Here is a 22,220-nt window from a genome sequence, read left to right as displayed (position 1 = left end):
GGGGGGTTGATTTAACACTGCGTTAGCATCAGTCATGAACCTAGTTGTGGAGGTTTCATTGTGGTTTGATTGTGGTTAATTGTGGTCATTTTATCGTTGTTTTGGCATGGAGAGTAACAATGGTAGTTGGGGTGGGTTGAGGGTGGGGTGGTATCATATTTTCGTACATGTACGTGAAGTGAGCATATTACGGTAATGATTTGTAACAAGGTAAAGAATCCAGCCAGTGCAGGCTAGAGGATTCAACCATTGTCGGTCAAGTTTTGAGCCAATCAAAATTTTGAGCTAAGGCCGGTAAAGTTTTGAGCTAATGCCGGCTAATGCCAGCTAAGACTTAAACCAATGCCGGCTAGGACTTAAACCAATGCCGGCTAGGACTTAAACCAATGCCGGCTAGAACTTAAACCAATGCCGGTTATGAATTAAACCCATGCCGGTTAAGATTAAACCAATGCCGGATAGAACTTAAACCAATGCCGACTAAGACTTAGACCAATGCCGACTAAGACTTAGACCAATGCCGACTAAGACTTAGACCAATGCCGACTAAGACTTAGACCAATGCCGACTAAGACTTAGACCAATGCCGACTAAGACTTAAACCAATGCCGACTAAGACTTAGACCAATGCCGACTAAGACTTAGACCAATGCCGGCTAGGGCTTAAACCAATGCTGATTGCCGGCTAGGACATAAACCAAAGCCGAATAATGCCAGCTAAGACTTAATCCAATGCCGGCTAAGATTAAACCAATGCCGGCAAGGACTTAAACCAATTCCGGCTAGGACTTACACTAATGCCGGTTAAATGAAAACGCAAGAATGAATACGCCTAAGATACAATCTCCCCGGCTCTAATCGTCTGCCGGTTTGTTTTAATCATCGCCGGAAAAACTACTAATCCGCTCCGGTAAATACTCGGCATTGTTTTCTTAAAATGAGACAGTTCCGGAAAAACTTTAAACTAGTACCGATAACTTTGAAAGACAACAACGTACCAAACACCCATTTAAACACAGCGACACTATATCACGCAACACGGCAACAGGTCGTGTAATGCTTTAATCTTCCTTCTCGCACCACTTACGTGTGTCACGGGGCGGAGCTAAAGATTTTCGCGAAATCTTCACACTGTAGCGTCGTCTGGTGTCCTTCAACACAACGTGTCGTTATCTCCCCTGACACGATTCTTCTACGGTTATCTTTCCGCTATAGTCTTCAGCTATGTGTAGGGTTAGCCAACCAACAGCTTACAAAACAGAATTTTAATAATTTCTTTTTAACTTTGTTAGTCAACAGTATATTTGTTAGTATTTGTGTTTCAAACAAGACGATTGTTTTGTTTACCAGAAGTGATTTCAGCTCAAAGTTTGTCTTGCAGTTTCATTCCAAGCGCTGTTTTTTTGGGTCTCACGGATATGGGAAATAACTCTACGCAACATTGTGCTTTTTATGGTGTGGCTACTTTTAAATCGGTTTTGTTTTTAAAACTTGGTGCAACTTTCGTATGGCCGGCTAAGCTCAAATAATTTAAGGTCTTGTAGTGACATGGAGTAGATACTTTACCCTCAGAGGAAGACTTAGGAGTACAGAAAATAAAGTCAGTTTTTATGAGAAGTGATTCACCTTTGGAGATTTACATATTATAGGTAAGTTCACGGATTCTAATATAGCTATGTGAATGTGTATTGGGTGACAGTCTACAAAATACAATGTCTGTGCTATATTCGGCTCTGACAATAAATACAAGTCGCTCATTTCATTAGGTTTGTGAGTTTGTTACGAAGTAAAGAATATAAGATTTTTAACATCTTCTAGATTTCTACAACGAATTCCCCCTAATTTATTTTAATATGGATATTTAAGTTTATTAAATTTTTTGTAATATCTGTTTAGAGTATTAGTGTTTGGATAACGGTTTTGGCGGAGGGGGTTTAGTGGTAGTGAGCTGGACTGCTAACTCGTAAGTCTCGAGTTCGAAGCCGGGTTCAAGACAGTAGACCGTCCCTGAGTCCACCCAACTCTGATGGGTACCTAACTCACGTTAGGGAAAGTAAAGGCGGCTGGGCATAGTGCTGAGCACACTATCTCTTTATATGCCGAGACCACAGAAACAAGTGAACTCTACCTCACTTGCCCTATAGACCGTCAGGTTTGAAAAGGGAACTTTACTTTTACTTTAAGGGTTTTGGCTACAATAGAACTTGGGTTAAGGTTGGGGTTAGCGAGAAAGTTAACATAAATATAGCAAGTTATATTAGTGAATAGTGTACTGTTGACAACAGTTTTTGTAGGAAGATTTCAGTACTTTTTTTCATATTATCAAACATGGGTATGGGATTTTAAAAAATTCCCAACCAAATTAATAGTTATATTTTAAATGCACTTTACAAAGCTTTATTTTTCAGCAATTAAACATGTCTTGACTAAAATAGCTGTTCCCCTATTTAATATCCATAGCAGAGATATTTTAAAAGAGCTAGATTTAGATTTAATTCAACAGGTTAGAGATTAACACTGAGAGCTGAATGTAACGGATTTATGAGTAATTGATATTGGTCATTTATATCGCTATGGTTGAAGTTGCTAGAGTTGGATATGTGCTTACTTTATTTAAGACACAAGTTATGTAATGGCTTAATGATGTGGATGGGACTATGTGTTAGGTAACACATAATGTGGGCTCATATAAAAGTTATAAATCAAATTTATTAGACATATATAATTATATATGAGGGTCAATACATATGATATGTACGGGGGTTACAAGAAATATGTAATTGCTCTTACAAGAGATATGTAAGAGACGTATGCACAATTTGTAAGTGCTCACTCATGATGTATGTTAGGGCTCATATAAGTATGTAATAGCTCATTTAAGTATATAGAGGGTTGTACAAAAGATATGGAATGACTCATATAAGAAATATGTAATAGCTCATGTAAGTATATAGAGGGTTATACAGAGATCTGTAAGGACTCCTAAAATATGTAAAGGCTCATTCAAGAAGTATGTAATGGCTCTTATATATATGAGCTAATACAATAATGAGATTTGCAAGAGATATATAAGTGCTCATACAAGAAGTATGTCAGGGCTTATACATGTATATAGGGACTACAACGAGAAATATACAATGGCTGATATAAATATATATGAAGTTATAGAAAATATGTATAAGGGGGTCATACCAGATATATATATATATGTATATATATATATATATATATATATATATATATATATATATATATATATATATATATATATATATAATGGGATCATACAAAAGATATATAAAGGAACATACAAATGAGATGTAACTACGATTGGGATCTTACACAAGTTATGTAGCAGTTCTTACCATAGGGTGCATACAAATAATCTAGAAGCCTATACTAAGTTGTGTAAAAATCCATCCAAAAGCTCAGTGAAGACTAATATATTATGCTCATGCGTACATATACAGGCTAGAAAATAAAATATATAAATACATTTTCTAAAACGATATGCACACTCTCTTATAAATTTGTACAATATACGTGTGTATGAATATGGTCTGAGATACCACTTACAGATACAATATATGTGTGTTTGAATAAGTGAGGGTTATATTCATATGATCTAAGAACACATGTATATCGTATGTGTATGTGATATCTCAGATCCTATACATACATGGCCTAAATCTGATGCAATTGGTTCCTTATGGCCTAATTCTTAAATAATTGGTTCCTTATGGCCAAATTCTGATGTAATTGGTTTCTTATGGTCTAATTCTGATGTAATTGGTTTCTTATGGCCTAATTCTGGTGCAATTGGTTCCTTATGGCCTAATTCTGTCCTTATGGCCTAATTCTGGTGCAATTGGTTCCTTATGGCCTAATTCTGTCCTTATGGCCTAATTCTGGTGCAATTGGTTCCTTATGGCCTAATTCTGGTGCAATTGGTTCCTTATGGCCTAATTCTGTCCTTATGGCCTAATTCTGGTGCAATTGGTTCCTTATGGCCTAATTCTGGTGCAATTGGTTCCTTATGGCCTAATTCTGGTGCAATTGGTTCCTTATGGCCTAATTCTGTCCTTATGGCCTAATTATGGTGCAATTAGTTCCTTATGGCCTAATTCTGGTGCAATTGGTTCCTTATGGCCTAATTCTGTCCTTATGGCCTAATTATGGTGCAATTAGTTCCTTATGGCCTAATTCTGGTGCAATTGGTTCCTTATGGCCTAATTCTGGTGCAATTGGTTCCTAATGGCCTAATATATGTGCCATAAGTCCATTATGGCCTATTTGCCATGTAAAGAGTTATTTATAGCTTATTTTCGTGTGGTCTGGTATAACAGAACTAATTACTTCCTCCTATGCCCTTCGGGTCTGAGATGGTACTTTAAGGGCCGAAGTTTTTAATGTGTGCGTCCTTTGTACACAATGTGTGACAAAGTGTACAAATGTGTCGACTAATAGCAAATGTATTTCGTTACAATGTGTACGAATACATGAGCAAATACCACGCGTACGTTGTGATATAATTACTAGGTGTAGTTATTGATTAGGTAAATTTGTCTGTAGTTCGTAACCAACATCTCAGGCTAAATACTGAATGAAAAATATAACAAAGCACCAGATACATTATTCCGTGTGTATATCAAATGTTTGTGTTTCCAGGAAGTATTACATCTAGTCACGAGCTGGTTAGTTTTTCAAATAAGCGTGTGGTTTTGTACTGAAAATAATGCAACACTGCAATTAACTAAAGTATTCTAATTACAGATTTTCATACTGTAAGTAAAGAGCATAGTTTGTAATTTAAGAATGCATTTGTTTAATTAGAGAGTTAAGTAGTGAAGTTACATAATTAAAGGTTTGGATACGTGAACCAATAGTATTCTAATTACACATTGTTATACTGTAATCAAAGAAAATGGCATGTAATTAAAGATTGTAGGGGTTTCATTAGAAAGCGTAGCAGCGTATTTATATAATTTAAGTTTGAATAAGTGAATACAGGTTTGTAATTAAGAAATGTAATTTTGTAATCAAAGCATCTAGCTTTGTTAATTATCGCACAAAGTCTGGGTTAAAAAACTAATTTCATAAAAAAATGTACGCTAATTAAAGCACTGAGTGGAAACTGAAAGTCTTGTTTCATCGTCCTATTTTTTTTTTCTACTCCATAATATTTTATTGTTTAAATAATTCAATGTTAAAACTAACGATTAAACACTAAAGTGGATTTGTGTTTATTATCTACATATCACACCTTCCCGTCCTGTATCACCAGATTAACAAAACATTATATAAGCTATGGGGATATAAGCAAATCGTTCATGCATATGTTAGGACAGCGTAATCTGACGGTAATAACCATCCATATTGTCCCATACAAAAGGCGAAACAAAAACGTGCGTCATCGGTTTCAATTGGATAGTTTGATGTCTATTTATAGACGACCCGGAAGGTCAAAGTATCTGAACATTTCGATACAGTATACTGCCAACCTCAAAGTATTTGAACATTTCGATACAGTTTACTACCAGCCTCAAAGAACTAAATAAGTGTGTCAAATTATAATATGCGATTCCTGATATAGCCTCGTCGAGGAAGAAGTGTGTCAAGTACAATGCAAATCCTGATATAGACTCGTCCAAAAATAGAAGTGTCCAATCAAACAGCAAATCCTGATATAGACTCGTCCAGAAAAGTTAGCACTGGTTAACCCCGTACAGTGTACGGGTACAAAGTTTTGGGCAACATTTGAATGTTTGTTATCGTTTGGAATCGAATGGTGTGTTTTAAATACCTCATGTTTATCGCGAGTTGTCCATACAATGTTAAGTCATCAAATTATTAGACTAAATAAAATTGTGTAAAGACAACAGTTAATTAATAGTCAGCAAATCATCATTAGTCATGAGGCTAATTAAAATTGTGTAAAGACATGAGTACACTGCCATCAAATCATTAGACTAAATAAAATTGTGTAAAGACAACAGTTAATTAATTGTCAGCAAATCATCATTAGTCATGAGGCTAATTAAAATTGTGTAAAGACATGAGTACACCGTCATCAAATCATCAGGCTATTTAAAATTGTATAAAGACATCAGTAAACCACCATCAAATCATCAGGCTAATTAAAATTATGTAATGACAACAGTAACCACCAAATCCTCGTCAAACTAATTAAAATCTTAAAGTAAATTTAAAAAAAAAAAGCGTCCAGTTAACCGCTGAAACGATTTTGAGCGTAAAGCTACTAGACAATTATAAATCATCCCACAAAAGACATGTAGGCCCATACATCATTTAATATTAGACTTCTGACAATTCTTTAATCTAAACGTCACCTAACAATCACCCATTACTTCTATACGTTTTATTCTAACACTGAAACATACTTTTAAAGGGGAAGTAACTTACTTAATTTAATACCAACACGAACAACCTTAATTAAATGTTGCACTGTTATAAAAATAAATTCCAATTTCATTTTAGGCTAGTCGTAGAAGTACGTAAGTAGCCTTGTTTTAGATGTACTTTTACGTTAAATAAATCCTACAAATAACTGACAGCTAGCCTTAAATTTCTTAAAAACCTAAGGATTCTTTAACTAAAACTCTGTTTATAGAAAACTCATTCAATGTTCTCACTATTCATTCCGTCAAACCTATGGATAAATCGGCTTAACGAGCGTGGGTGATGATTACTTTTATCAGAATCCATGCATGGCTTTCATTAAAGACACCCAATGTCACAATAAGGTTTTTGTTTGTATAAGATGTAGCCTTAAGTTCAACAATTCCAATTTTCTTACGCTATTACCTGTACGGCTGTCTAGGACGTTCGAGCACATTTACTCAATGAACTTTGAGGTTGGATCTTGGATATTTGTGGGAGGGGGGTATAGGGGGGGTTCGAGGGGGGGGGGGCACTTCCGTGATAATGTCCCGTAATTAGGCGACATTTTGAATCAGTTATTTCATCTCAAGGTTTCCTAAAGTTCTAGACCCCCCTTATCCCCTCCCCTTCTTTTCTCGATCTGGACCCCTCCCCCCCACCCCCCCCCCCCCCCCTCACACACACATGCTACAATTGTAATTTGATAATCTTTAACAAAGAATCTTTTTTGATCTTTAACATCTTTAACAAAGAGTCAATTTAAAAAAAAAACTTTGATTAAATGAAATGTTGATCTTTCACCAAAAAAAAAATCATTTAAAAAAAAAAAAACTTTGATTAGGTTTAATATTGATCTATAACGGCGGATCCTTTATGCTGAAAGACGGACTAGCAAAAAATCCATACTTCACTAGTAATCTAGTTATACCTGAATGAAGGTAATGTCCCTACTTGTATTGATTCCTTATACAACGCACCGCGCTAACCCTACACCAGAAAGCTGTACGCGATATCGTCTAGATCTTATCCTGATAAGGAAAATCCTGAAACTACACACAAAAAGTCCCACGTAAAATGTTCTTACACTATTTTTATCTGTCATTCACGCTATGACGTTACTCTCCTTATCTCACATTAGCACAGGTCGTTGACCCTGATTTCTCTAATACATTCCCATCCCCTCCCCACTCCATATCATATTATTTTTGAAACCCTGCCCTTAAAGAAAACGACACATAAAAATAAACGTTGGTTAAATTTCTCGCTAGATGAGGTGCTATACAGCTCCTGGTAGATGAGGTACTATACAGCTCCTGCTAGATGAGGTGCTATACAGCTCCTGCTAGATGAGGTGCTATATAGCTCCTGTTAGAGGAGGTGCTATACAGCTCCTGCTAGATGAGGTGCTATACAGCTCCTGTTAGATGAGGTGCTATACAGCTCCTGTTAGATGAGGTGCTATACAGCTCCTGTTAGATGGCGTGCTATACAGCTCCTGCTAGATGAGGTGCTATACAGCTCCCTCTAGATGAGGTGCTATACAGCTCCTGCTAGATGAGGTGCTATACAGCTCCTGCTAGTTGATGTGCTATACAGCTCCTGCTAGATGAGGTGCTATACAGCTCCTGCTAAATGAGGTGTTATACAGCTCCTGCTAGATGAGGTGCTATACAGCTCCTGCTAGATGAGGTGCTATACAGCTCCTGCTAGATGAGGTGCTATACAGCTCTCGCTAGATGAGGTGCTATACAGCTCCTGTTAGATGAGGTGCTATACAGCTCCTGTTAGATGAGGTGCTTTACAGCTCCTGTTAGATGAGGTGCTATACAGCTCTCGCTAGATGAAGTGCTATACAGCTCCTGCTAGATGATGTGCTATACAGCTCTCGCTAGATAAGGTGCTATACAGCTCCTGCTAGATGAGGTGCTATACAGCTCCTGGTAGATGACGTGCTATACAGCTCCTGCTAGTTGAGGTGCTATACAGCTCCTGTTAGATGAGGTGCTATACAGCTCCTGTTAGATGAGGTGCTATACAGCTCCTGGTAGATGAGGTGCTATACAGCTCCTGGTAGATGAGGTGCTATACAGCTCCTGGTAGATGAGGTGCTATACAGCTCCTGCTAGATGAGGTGCTATACAGCTCCTGCTAGATGAGGTGCTATACAGCTCCTGCTAGATGAGGTGATATACAGCTCGTGTTAGATGAGGTGCTATACAGCTCCTGTTAGATGAGGTGCTATACAGCTCCTTGCTTGATGCGGTTGTTATCTTTTGGAAAGAGAGCAAGTAACTAAGTAGAACTGACAACAGCTTTGTAAATGTAAATTGTTTTTATAGCTGTTGAACTGTGTCTACAGCAGTGTGAGTCCATAGCTGTGTGTTTGTACAGGTTTGTGTGTCTGTAGCTATGTTTGTCTACAGTTGTGTAAATGTGGCTGTGAGAGTCTAAAGTTGTTGTGTAAAGCTATCTAAAGTTGTGTAAATGTGTCTAGATTTGTTTGTCTACAGTTGTATAGGGTTGTCTACAAGTGTGTAAATGTGTCTACAGTTGTGTAAATGTGTCTATGGCTCCGGGTGTTTAAAGTAGTTGTGTAAATCTATCTAAAGTTGTGTAAATTTGTCTACAGTTGTGTAAGAGTGTCTACATTTGTGTAAGTGTGTCCACATTTGTGTAAGTGTATCTACATTTGTGTAAGTGTATCTACAGTTGTGTAAATGTGTCTATGGCTGTGTAAGTGTATCTACAGCTCTATAGGTGTGTCTAGAGCTGTGAAAGAGTGCCTACAGCTATGGAATCGCCTCTACGACTGTGGCATTGCGTCTATAGCTGTAAAACCGTTACAGTGTGTCCACAGCTGTAGAGCTGCGAAATTGTATCAACAGCTTTGAAACTGACTTACCGGCTGTGGGAAAGTGTCAACAATTGTGACATTGTGTCTACAACTGTGCCATTGTGTCTACAACTGTGACATTGTGTCTACAACTGTGACATTGAGTCTACAACTGTGCCATTGTGTCTACAACTGTGCCATTGTGTCTACAACTGTGCCATTGTGTCTACAACTGTGCCATTGTGTTTACAACTGTGACATTGTGTCTACAACTGTGACATTGTGTCTACAATTATTACATTATGTCTACAACTGTGCCATTGTGTCTTCAACTGTGCCATTGTGTCTACCTTCTTGGAAATAACTACATCAGATTTTGCCCTACGCATTAGTGACTAACAACGCTGTAAACATCAAAACATTGCTCAAATTTTCCCACAAGTTAATAGACAACAACAACCGAGGAATCCTTTTTTCAACCCCACGTTTTTCATGTCAAATTCCTGTTGATAGTTTTGACAATATCTGCCCTTCAGCGTTTTATAACTTATCTTTTTCTCACAGCTAAAATAAGGTCCCATCCCGGAAATTCCTTTCACCGTGTGACTTTATTGTTTGTTTACCTTTAACAATTTCTACTGTTTTGAAAACTTCACACAGGGACCATAAATATTGTTGAAATGTCAAATTGTGATATCTAGGTCGAGCGATCTTCCATGCCTTATTTGAATCAGTTACCTCCCTTAAATGACCTATTGGAGTTATCTCAATCTCATTAGGCCATGTAAGAACAATGATGCTATGGAAGCAAATCCAAAAAAAAAAAAAAAAAAGCAGAATGAAATCGGAGTCTATGGCCTCCATGGCGCATAACCAGTTGACACGTATACTTAATTGTGTTAGAGGGGATCCTTTACAACACTAAAAATTAGGAACAAAGGAGAAGATAAGGTTAAATATTTTAAAATTATGCAATGGAATATTTTGGAGAAAAAAAAATTCCATCTTCCCTCCTATCCCCGAACTAAATAAAAATTTTATACACAATATATACTCCAACTATTTTCCACACCCCTTAGAGATATCATCAAAGCGAATTCGCAATTTAGATCCGCCCCCCCCCCCCCTCTCTCAACCTCGAAAGTTTCAAATGCTTCTCTACCCCGGAGAAAAGTATCTAAAAGCAACACTGTTTCTGTCAGTAAGATGAAGTAAAATCGGGCTTATATAAATTATGTTTTTTTTTCATCACAACCTAAAGCTTCACTTTCAGTATCAATCTAGAGTGCTCAGCTTCCGTCTGGGAGCAATTTCAACCAATCAAAACGAGTTTCCGGTCGACATTGGCCAGGTCATGACTTTATCTACCAACTTCCACTTGCACTCTTCATGTCGTGTCTCGTTACGCTGCGTCGATCTTTCTTAATTCGGCGAAACAGGATCAGTTAGCCCAGCAGGAAAATATTTAAATATATAAATATAGATTTAAATATATTGTAAAAGAAAATACACAGAATCCACCGTAAAAACCTTGTACATTTTATAAATTCCCTTTTTTCGTGTCGTACTTCGCTTATGTTGCTTTTAATCATACAGTTCTGTTTTTGTCTGTTTTTAAAAACAAACCAGTTTACTCAAAACACTTCAACTTTCTGCGACTTAACGTATAAGTTTGTATTTCTACGAATTACTCTTCATATAATGTACTACTAACAGCTAACGTTGCGCCATGGCTTTGATGTTAACTCTAAGTGGTCACTATTTATTCTAGGGACAGTTGACTGACCATCCGATCACATGTTGAATTTAGAGTATCGACATTACAGTCTGGTTACACGGGTTTGGTTAATCTGGTACGTGATCTCTAGTCGTACTCTGGTCTAGTGGTCACATACGTGATCTCTAGTCGCACTCTGGTCTAGTGGTCACATACGTGATCTCTCGTCGTACTCTGGTCTAGTGGTCACATACGTGATCTCTAGTCGTACTCTGGTCTAGTGGTCACATACGTGATCTCTAGTCGTACTCTGGTCTAGTGGTCACATACGTGATCTCTAGTCGTACTCTGGTCTAGTGGTCACATACGTGATCTCTAGTCGTACTCTGGTCTAATGGTCACATACGTGATCTCTAGTCGTACTCTGGTCTAGTGGTCACATACGTGATCTCTAGTCGTACTCTGGTCTAGTGGTCACATACGTGATCTCTAGTCGTACTCTGGTCTAGTATTAACCAAATGTTCCCTTACAAATTAACCTAATGTTCCCTAAATATTAATTAAATGTTCCCTTACATATAAAACACAGTTCCCTAACATTTTAACCAAGTTTTGCCTAACATATCAACCAAATGTTCCCTAACATAGTAACAAAATGTTACCTAGTGCTAACTACCCTACCAGTCTTTCTAATCCACTATCAATCTAATAATTTTCTTAAACCTATTTTAAGCCAGGCACTTCATCTATTTATACCACCATCGAAAGCTAAACCGATCAGATTGCTATCATTATAGGCAACAACTCGGGTAATCGAAACCATACACACATTACAATCGTTATTTTAAACTCGCTAATTAGTTGTGGAGACTTGATTACATATGCTTGTAGCATTACAAATTATTTTCATCATATTTTTTATCTTAGTCGGATTTGTCATAACGGCATATCGTTAATATGTTTCGGTCGTTAAAGTTGATACGCTTATTATTAGGGTTTAGGGTTAGTATACGGTGGGCAATTATGATTACGATTACAATTGCGATTACGAGTACGATTACAATAAGGATTACGATTATGATTTCGAAGATAGGCGTAGGGTTACGGTTAGAGTAAGGGAAGATCAGGGTTATAGTTAAGGCGGAGGTTAATGTTAGGGTTATGTTTAGGACAGCATTGGAATCACAACTATAGTAGGGCCGTGGTCCTGCTAACATAAAATATCAGCACACATCTGTTGGAGAATGTGGAATGACTAACTCGTTTAACATTGGGATAACTTTGCAGACGCAGGCAAGTGTGACCGCACTGTTGTGGCCTTGACCGTGAACTTTTGCATTTGAACCTTGCGCAGCATGTCACCCAACCACATTTTACGGTTTTGATAAAAGGAAAAAAAAACGGAGGGTCCTTGCGAAGCCGCAGCCGTCAACAAGACGGCCTTCATTTGATCAAACAACCTGATGACTCATCCGTCAAGAATTTGGCAGTTCCGGTTGAACGTGTCCTCTTCTTCACCTCCCCCCGCCCCCTTTCCCACCCCACTTTTTTTTTCTAGTAACGTGATGTTCCACCGCTTTACGCGGGGAAGTGGTTTACCTAGAAAAGCTAAAAATAGACGGGGTATTTCCGAATTTAGTAAAAATGAAAGTAACTTTTCTCACGATTGTGAGTCGGTCTATGGACCGCCGGCAGCCCCGGCGGGGCTTCTAAAGAAAAGTGAGATGGATGCTTAGCAGTGGCTTCGTTAGGTTGGGTGTCACCCGGTGCGGTCCACTCCCCCCCCCCCCTCCCATACGCATCTCGACCCACGCCCCTGGTGCTTAAGATAGTTTTGGCATTCCGTTTTTTGTTCTTTCTTATTTTTCCCTACGTTTTTTTATTTTTAACTGTTAAAATTGTGTCTCAATTGTGTATCAATTCGAGTGCTTTGATCGACTTTATGTTACGGTCCATTCCGTTTTGCTGATAGTTAAGGTTATACTAAAGAGAATAAAAAAACTAACCCTGGCCTTAAAGTGGTTCACCAAATATTACTAAAACATTTCATTCTTCAAAATCTTCATCTACATATTTTTAAAACATAGATTCTACCATTTAATGCACAATATCTTAAATTTCACTGAATCCACATCCCAAATATTTTGTCCATTGTTGACCCAGGTATGATCGCAAATACCAACATAAATTTAAGGTTAAACTCTGAATTCTCTAGCACAATATGAATGTCTCTAAAAGGTGTTTTACTATAGCTCATTATCCGTGTCTCTAAATGGTGTTTTACTTTAGCAAACTATGAATGTTTCTAAACGGTGTTTTACTTTAGCGCTCTAAATGGTGCTTTACTTTAGCATATCATACATGTCTTTAAATGTTACTTTACTTTCTTTGTTGTTATTTTATAAATGTGATTTAGCAATAAACCTCATGTTTCTTCCTATCAGGATTCGAACCATGCCTTTAGCGACATGCCAGAAGAAGCGAGTCCCTTTTTCCAGCTACCACGGCAGGAACATCAAACTCCTGCAAGATGGCGGCGTCACCGGGGAGTATCGCAGGGCCCACGGGCAGTTTATCCTTGACGACTGTCTCGTCCCGGGGCAGAGCTTCAGCTTAGAGTTTCACTACAAAGGTAACGAGCCCTTTACGAGTGCAAAGAGAACAGAAAATAGTAGACATATACACATTATTGTTGCTGATTCGGTTTCGTGCATTGAATATCCTCACACGTATCAATACAATATACAAGTTTTTAAATAAACCAGCGAGAAAGACGTTATCCTTTTTTTCACCAAGCTTTTTTTCTAAACATAACTAAAACCATAAAGTAATATTATTAAAATCACGCAATCCCATGTAGTTTAATTAAAATAGAGGCATCACATGTTTTAAAATGATTTTATTTTGTACAAATATCCCTACTTGGAAATTTAAAATATGTAAACCATTTTCAACGAATTAGTACTAAACTAAATACTAAAAAACAAATTATTTTAACTTAAAAAAATATTTTCTTTTGAACATTGCTCTCCCATTCCATTTAATCACCTTTGGTACCGCCTGGTAAGTAGGTCACCAACCAGTTCCACGGCTCAATAAAACCTGCATGAGACATAGAACTGGTTGGTGACCTACTTACCAGCCCTATTATCCGCCAACCTTAATAGAATGTTGCTCTCCCTCCCCGCCCCTGCAGGTATCATCAAGATCGGAGCGTTCCCCACCAAAGAGGCGGCACTCAGTTGGCTGGAGTCTAAACAACCCATGTCCAGAGGCTGTATTAGGGTCAGGACGTGTCAGGCCGTCCGGTACAACGTTAGACGGCCATCCAGAGCTCAGGAGATAATTCTAAGCTCCGAGTGGTCAAATGAGGTGAGACACTTGCAGACATATGGGACCTGAGACACATGGAGTCTCAGATGATATCACAGGAAGACAGTCACTGAGACACGCTTACATACATCTCTATTTACCTCTGTCTCTGTATATATACATACATACATACATATATATATATATATATATATATATATATATATATATATATATATATATATATATATATATATATATATATAATGTGCCATTTTTCAGCCTGAGAAACTTTATGGTTCTATTCTGGCTTTCGACATTGAATACGGAAATCTCACAGTGTCCATTTTCGACTATAATCCATCCGGCAGATCCTGTAAATTTGATGCAGATCGTCACAGGTAAGCAGCTCAGCGTCAGGTCGTGTTGTGTGGATTATCCTGTTGTTTTTATAACTTTCGTCTCATTTTTTTATGGCCTGCTCCTACCCATTCCTGTCTTATACCTAGCCGAGGCTTCTCAAGTCATTTACAATATCTTGTGATTCTCAAAGTTCTATTTAACATCCCCTCGTCCTTCTCGTCCACGTTGCCTCACCCCACGATCTCATTAAGTTCAAATCCACGCAGAAAATATTGCTTCTCCCAAACATTTGATTAAGCTCCGCTCATTAGACCACATAGCCACTCCCCATTATCTTTCTTAGCCCCGCCCATCTAACACCACAGCCACGTGCCATTATCTTTCTTAGCCCCGCCCATCTAACACCACAGCCACGCCCCACCATCTCTCTTAGCCCCATCTAACACTGTAGCATCACCCCACTATCTTTTTAGTCCCTCACATCAAACACCACAGCCACACACCATTATCTTTTTAACCCCGCCCATCTAACACCATAGCCACACCTCATTATTATTCTTAGCCCCTCACATCTAACACCATAGCCACACCCCATTATCTTTCTTACCCCGCCCATCTAACAATACAGCCACGCCCCACAATATTTCTTAGCCCCGCCCATCGAACAATACAGCCACGCCCCACTATATTTCTTAGCCCCGCCCATCGAACAATACAGCCACGCCCGACTATCTTTCTTACCCCGCCCATTTACCACCTTAGCCACGCCCCTCAACACGTTTCCTCTCCACCCACAGCCAACACATCATCGTCACCAACGCCCTCCGGATGTCCAGCGCCGTGTTGAAGCACTACAACCCCACCTCTTTGTGCACCCCCGACAAAAGCCACCTCACGCCCAACCACCTCTACAAGGTCGTAGCCCGCGGCCCACCAAGACCCACCTCCACCGGAAGCTACGTCAGGGTCTGCGTTGCCAAGCGACCAGAGAATATCTACATCAACGGCGCGGACGACCGGTACTGTGTGGGTACGGAGGACTGTCCTGTTTTCTGTGGCCGACGTATCATGCTCAACCCCAACAGTGAGCAGTGTTTGATGCTCAAGGTCGAGGCCAATGGGATAGTTGTAGAAAGGTATTCACTTTTCCCTCTCACTTCTTTACAAACACTAAGGGGTCATCCATAAATGACGTCACACTTGTAGTGAGGAGGGGGGGGGTCCGTAATGTTGTGACGGTGTGTGTTGAGGGGGGGGGGGTTCAGATTGTGCGCGGTCACACTTTTGCATTTAAAAAAAAGCCATGTTAGAAAACTAATTTTAGACGTTATTTCGGGTTTTAGAAAACTGTTTTAATAAATTGTAATAGGAATTGATTAAAATACTCTATATAGACAGAGTTCAGACAAGATTTTGGAAAAATATCGATGTTTTAAAAAAAAAATTCAACTGCAATTTTGAGAGGGGTTGTCGACTGAGATGTGACGTTATTTTAGTGGTGAGGGTCTGGTTTTTGAGGGGGGAGGTAAAAATCGTTTAAAAAAGCGTGACGTCATTTATGGATGACCCCTAAACCAAATTTACAAAATCTGAACTAAAATGTGAATCTTTTCATAAGTGAGAAAATGAATAACGTATAACCCCCCTGCAAAAAAAAATTACAATTGCTCTATTTGCAAAAGTTCTAACATGACTAAATAAAATATTGTAGTTATGTATTATGTAAATCTGGACTTTTGTTTAAGCGCATCAAAAACTTAGATTCTAAAAAGTGTTTCTAAAGTATTCATTCGCATTTTTCGTGAAAAAAGTTTTAAAATACGTCATTATTTCATGGAAATAGTAGCCTACATTTCAACGTAAACCCATCTGCGCTTACGTTGTATAAGTGGGTAACTTATAAAATAGGAAGGGGTGCAATACTTCACTAAAACAAAATTTTAGTAAGATAAGTATCAGGATGACAAAGGACTTATTAAAATCTTTCCAAGTAAAACAAGTCTACGAGAAAAATCGACAGTAAAAGACTTGAAATAAAAAGCTTAGGAATCCTCACAAACCAAACACAAACAAGAAGCCAATCCCTCATACTACGCTACATTACATCTAAATACACCATTACACTTCGTTAGTTTACCAAAGTTAATTAGTATCATCTCATTATTTTACATATATCCCATGTAACAGTAAGATTTGGTCTTAAGTCTATCACATTGTGTATAAGTTAATTAAACCAAAGAGCTATGGGGCTGTTCATTTAACCATCAAACGGTGTCTTAGTTTGTAAAAAAAAAAAAATCAAATGTTGTGTTTGTTAATTAAACTATCAAAGTTGTCTTAGTTAAATAAAACTATCAAATGATGTTTTAGTCGAATAAGACGATCAAATTGTTTTAGTTAAATAAAACTATCAAATTTTGTTTTACTTCAATAAAACCATCAAATTGTGTTTTAGTTCAATAAAACTACCAAATTATGTCTTAGTTCAATAAAACTACCAAATTGTGTTTTAGTTAAACCATCACTCGATAACTCTCTTTACAGAAACTCGCGTTGCATTGACCGAATTGACGTCCAGATTACCGAGGAATGTGGTTTGTGGTTTGAATTACACCGTGGTTCTCTCCACATGTGGAGATGCAGAGGTAAGCTCCGCTGCTCATTAATTATGTCAGCTGATAGTTGCCTTAAACCAATTACCATTTTAATTAATAAAGACTTTGGAATAAACTGTTCAGCTTTTAAATTATTGATAATGCTGTACATTTTCAATTGTTGATATTGTTGATAAGGTTGTACATTTAGAAATTGTTGATAACGCTGTACATGTTGATATTGTTGATAACGCTGTTCATGTTGATATTGTTGATAACGCTGTTTATGTTGATATTGTTGATAACGCTGTTTATGTTGATATTGTTGATAAAGCTGTTCATGTTGATATTGTTGATAACGCAGTGCATGCTGATATTGTTGATAACGCTGTTTATGTTGATGTTGTTGATAACGCAGTGCATGTTGATATTGTTGATAAAGCTGAACAATTTGATATTTGTGATAACGCAGTACACGTTGATATCTTTGATGTCTTTTCAGCCGTGGAAATAGCAGACGCAGTACTGGAGGATGAGCCACCAAACTACCCCGCCCCTCCCATCCCCAGGAGAAGACAACCCTGCATGTGCCAGAGACCGGAAGTCGACGAGCCACCCACCTATAAAAGACATCCTGCTTTTTCGCAGCCCTCCAGCTGTTCCGACGAGCATGACGTCACACCGTACAGCATCCAGCGTTTTGACGTCAACATGGGGTCTTTATCTTTCGACGACACCAACTCCGACGAGGACGACACACGCGAACAGACGCAGATGAAGTACGAATTCCAACCGGCAACGGACGACAACTCTTCAGACGATCTCTATTGCGATGGGTTCGATTATCCCCCAGGGTACAATAGTTTTTGCCAGACGGAAATCTCCGCAGCGTACAAGAAAAAACTACGACATCAACAAACGGACATGAACGCGTCTTCGTCTTCTCTTTCAACGACTTCCGGTGTCAGAGAGAAGCCTGAAATTCCACCGCGGCACACTGTTGGGATGTTGTACACCAACTCACAAAACGACGGCGCCTGTTCTGCGACTACGGAGACTCAGAACTACAACAACCAGGCGCCTCCGCCGGTGCCCGAACGCCTAGGAAAGTACTCGGTATCTTCTAAACCACGAGTGTTACCCAGATCTACTAACACCTCCTCCAAACCATCGTATACCGCAACATCATCACCACAGCCACCAGCATCACAACCACCACCACCACATTTATCAAGCAGACCCTTCAGGAACCAACAACCTGAATTAACGAGAAGCAACTTAAACATCCGTGAAGAAACAAATTCCTTAAAATCAAAACAGGAACTTTCAAATTCCGGAATAGCGTACAGAACGGACACTGAGGAACAATTGACGGATGAAAAAATCGTCCAGTGTTATAAATGGCTGAAAAGTATTGAGCCTTTCTGTTCGGATTCGGACGAGGAAACTTTCATAGAACTCTCTCCAGATGACGGGAATAGCGTGACCCCTCTCCAAAGCGAGGCGAGCGCGAGTAGGACCGACATTCCCAAACGAGAGATCGTGAACAGTGGCTACAGCACTGAGGGCAGCAGTTTTTGGCTCTCCTATGACAGCCGACATTCAGACGCGCCCAGCATGCAACACCAAATCCGAGTTCAAAGCCCACTTCCGGCAGAAAAAAAACATCCGTCCTTGAACTCAACTCCGGATGTGACGTCATATCCTGCTTCCGGTACTTCGTTTTATTCCGCGTCTTCCAGAACGGGAACAGAAACCACAATGCCAGCAAGCATGCCCTCGAGTATGCCCTCGTCTATGATCTCAAGCTATACCGCCAACGCCAATAGAGCCACTGAAACGGAAGTCAAATTCCCAGACTACAGCCTGGGTGAGCAGACGTACGCCAAAAACATCGACGACTCTTCCTACTCGACCAGCCCCTTCACGGACATGTCCGTTGACGACGACAGCTGTTCCAAACAACACTCCAGCGGCGGGTTCGAAACCAGCGACCACGGCGGCGACGCCATGATTGTCAACGACCTCAGCACGCTTAACAGCGACTACGAAAGCTTCGAGTCAACCAGCAAGGACGGCCGGTTAAACGTGAACGAGTTGAGCAAAACTTCCATCGATTTCTCCATGGTGGAGATGCGGAACAAATCGGCGAATTGGACGAGGAACATCGTCGACAGCTGCACTGTCAACGAGCGTAGTGTCTCCCAGTGCACGCTGATCGCTGTGGTGGACAACGGGCCGGTGGTCAACTTACCGATGACCGACGCCGTCTTCTTCAACAAAACCGGCGTTTTCGAGCGCTCCGATACGTTCAAGAGAAACATGAACAACGTCACACCCCCTAACAACCGGAAACAGTTAAAATCTCCCTGCGTTCCTTGAAAGATGATTCCCTTATAAGGACGTATCCCATTCGAGCGAAGCTCTTGTGCCACAATGGTGTGTAGACCCGGACAATTCTCATACCTCTACCGCCCAGTGTAGACACGGACTATTCTCCGACTTTTACCGCCTATATGTAGACACGAACAATTCTTACGGTGTGTAGATACGGACAATTCTCACACCTTTACCGCCCAGTGTGTAGATACGGACTATTCTTAAAGTGTGTAGACCCGGACAATTCTCACACCTTTACCGCCCACTGTGTAGATACAGACTATTCTCACGCCTGCCATTATGACCAGTGTATTCCCATCAGGTCTTTACTTCCTGGAACCGACCCTTTAACTACCAGTACACCAGTCGGGCGTTCTACTTCTAGACCACCACCATTTGAAAACTAGCTGGACTAACCGGACAACCACTTTACATATACCCCACATCACATACTTATACATATGTTGTGATGCCAAAACACATATAATTGTAGTATTCAAAGATACTAAACCCAAAATATTATCAACATATTTAAATAAATGGAAGATTATATCAAAATATGCCATTGTTTTTTCTCATTGGCATAAATAATCAGCTCGAGACTTTAACATTAGCAATTAAATATCACAAAATGGCTTGCTTATTCGGACGGAGGTTAAAGCATTAGCCAATAATTAATGCATTTTTACATGTAACCAAATTGACTGATAACTCAGATTGGTGAACGCATCTGATATTGAGCCGGTATACCCTAAACAGAAGTTATCACGGCAGTCGCCATTTTATAGTCACCTTGTAAAAATTTGTAAATATGTTATTAATTTGATGCCATGAATAAAATCGTTACAAGATGTAATCAACGGAGTTATTGTTACACCAAGGCAGCTTTAGAAATGTATGAGCTTATTAGTTTTAATAATCTGTTTTGTTCCCCCTTTAAACCTGGCTATCATTAGCCCCCCCCCCCCCCCCCAACTCAACCCCCCAACCCCACCGTCCAATCCCTACTAATATCAGATGATTTTCTAAGCAAGTCTGTCAAGAAACTTTAAGCAGAATCAAACGCTAATCTTCCCAGTCTAGATAAGTACATTAATTAAGTCTAGACATACTGAACTTTAAGTCATAAATATTTGTTGACCATTTGTCTCAACGTCAGACATGATTTAGATTCAAACAACAGACAAAATCAATAAATAATATCGGTCAGACATGTCAAAGAAATAGGTCGGGTGTCCCTAAAGTTTGATACATGACATACAGGATCCAGTTACACCTGTCGTAAAACTTGGGATTAATTTCTCAAGTATAAACAATTCACTACATCATGTTTCACATATTCTAATATCCCTTAATTATATCACTGCTCAATTCAAATTGTAAACATATCGTGTTGATTTGCTTGGTATCACTGACACTCTAGAGTATCCCAGTTCTTAAAAAATATACATTTTGCTAATTTTTCAGCACTTTGAAACTGCAACAAAAAGGAAATTTGTGAAGGTCTCTAGGGGTATCGTCCACCTCATTTGTTAATTTGTTAATTTAAAAACAAACTTCATAACTTTCAATTCATTGTCAGTGCAGTGTTCAAATGTTTCGAAATCACAAACATATTTTGTATTTCTTTTTTCTATGCTTTACTGCGTTGTTCGTGTATATATTGTAATAGTTTTTATGACAATAAAGATTATATTTTGTTGAATTGGTTATGTCTTCATACATTTTTTGTGGAACTTTGAATGTAGGTTGTTCATAGACTAGAAATTGAGCTATATACGAGTGGAACTTTGAATGTAGGTTGTTCATAGACTAGACACTGAGCTATATACGAAAGTGACACTACGAGGGACTGGGAACAAAGAAAAGTTATAAACAGTCTGAAGCATAAGCCAACGTAATAAATAACGCTTCAACATGGCGTAGTCTTCGGTGGGACAAGTACAGTGTAATTAGGTTTCCATAGTTCCCTGTGGTGGTGCTAGGATTAGTGACTAGTGACAATGATGTTGTGACGAACAAAAATGTTCCCATAATTCCCTGTTATGGTGCTAAGGTTAGTGAAACGGTTAAAGGATGGGATGAAGTAAAAACATCATGTCCCGTAAATACCAGTGTTAGAGCTAGGATTAGTAGTGTAAGGATTCCATGATTTACGAACGATAACTATTTATTACTTCCTCATGGCTTGCTGAGGACAAAGTGCTATCTTGATTAAACTAGATGAACCTTCTGGAAAAACACGTACTCACTGTAGTGATGAAGGGAAGTCATTGAAAAATAAAATATAAGGGTAGTCTAAAGTCGACAGGCCACTCGCTAACTTAAGCCTAGTAATAAGTTGATAGTTAACTTCCAATGACACCACCCGTAGGATATTTCCGGTGCTAAAAATATATCTATATTTATAGAAATATATATCCTTGAGAAAAACATACCCTGCCATACTTGATTAATCAATTCGTTTCTTTTATAACTGCTAAAACAAAAAAATGTACTTATAAGTAGCGGCGATTAATAAAGAACTCGAATATACATACATGCATGTCATGTAATTTTTCTGAAGTTACTGTCAACGGAGTTAATTATAAATTAATTAATAATTCCCCAAAAGTTGCAA

At 38.9% G+C, this 22,220-nt stretch overlaps 1 protein-coding gene across 1 annotated transcript; it reads left to right on the top strand.

Moving 5' to 3' along the window:
• The first annotated feature begins 1,188 nt into the window (after positions 1 to 1,188).
• LOC131949973 (uncharacterized) lies at positions 1,189 to 19,603 on the top strand. The gene is made up of 7 exons (XM_059311946.1): positions 1,189 to 1,649; positions 13,397 to 13,584; positions 14,149 to 14,324; positions 14,547 to 14,665; positions 15,425 to 15,763; positions 17,172 to 17,272; positions 17,724 to 19,603. The coding sequence occupies exons 2-7, from the start codon at positions 13,407 to 13,409 to the stop codon at positions 19,601 to 19,603; spliced, it is 2,793 nt and encodes a 930-aa protein (XP_059167929.1). The 5' UTR covers positions 1,189 to 1,649; positions 13,397 to 13,406.
• Positions 19,604 to 22,220: the final 2,617 nt, after the last annotated feature.

This window comes from Physella acuta, unplaced genomic scaffold (assembly GCF_028476545.2).
Source record: "Physella acuta isolate Inbredline_101_S28 unplaced genomic scaffold, ASM2847654v3 ptg000723l, whole genome shotgun sequence".
Taxonomy (NCBI): Eukaryota; Metazoa; Mollusca; class Gastropoda; family Physidae; genus Physella; species Physella acuta.
This window is presented reverse-complemented; position numbering and strand designations above follow the sequence as displayed.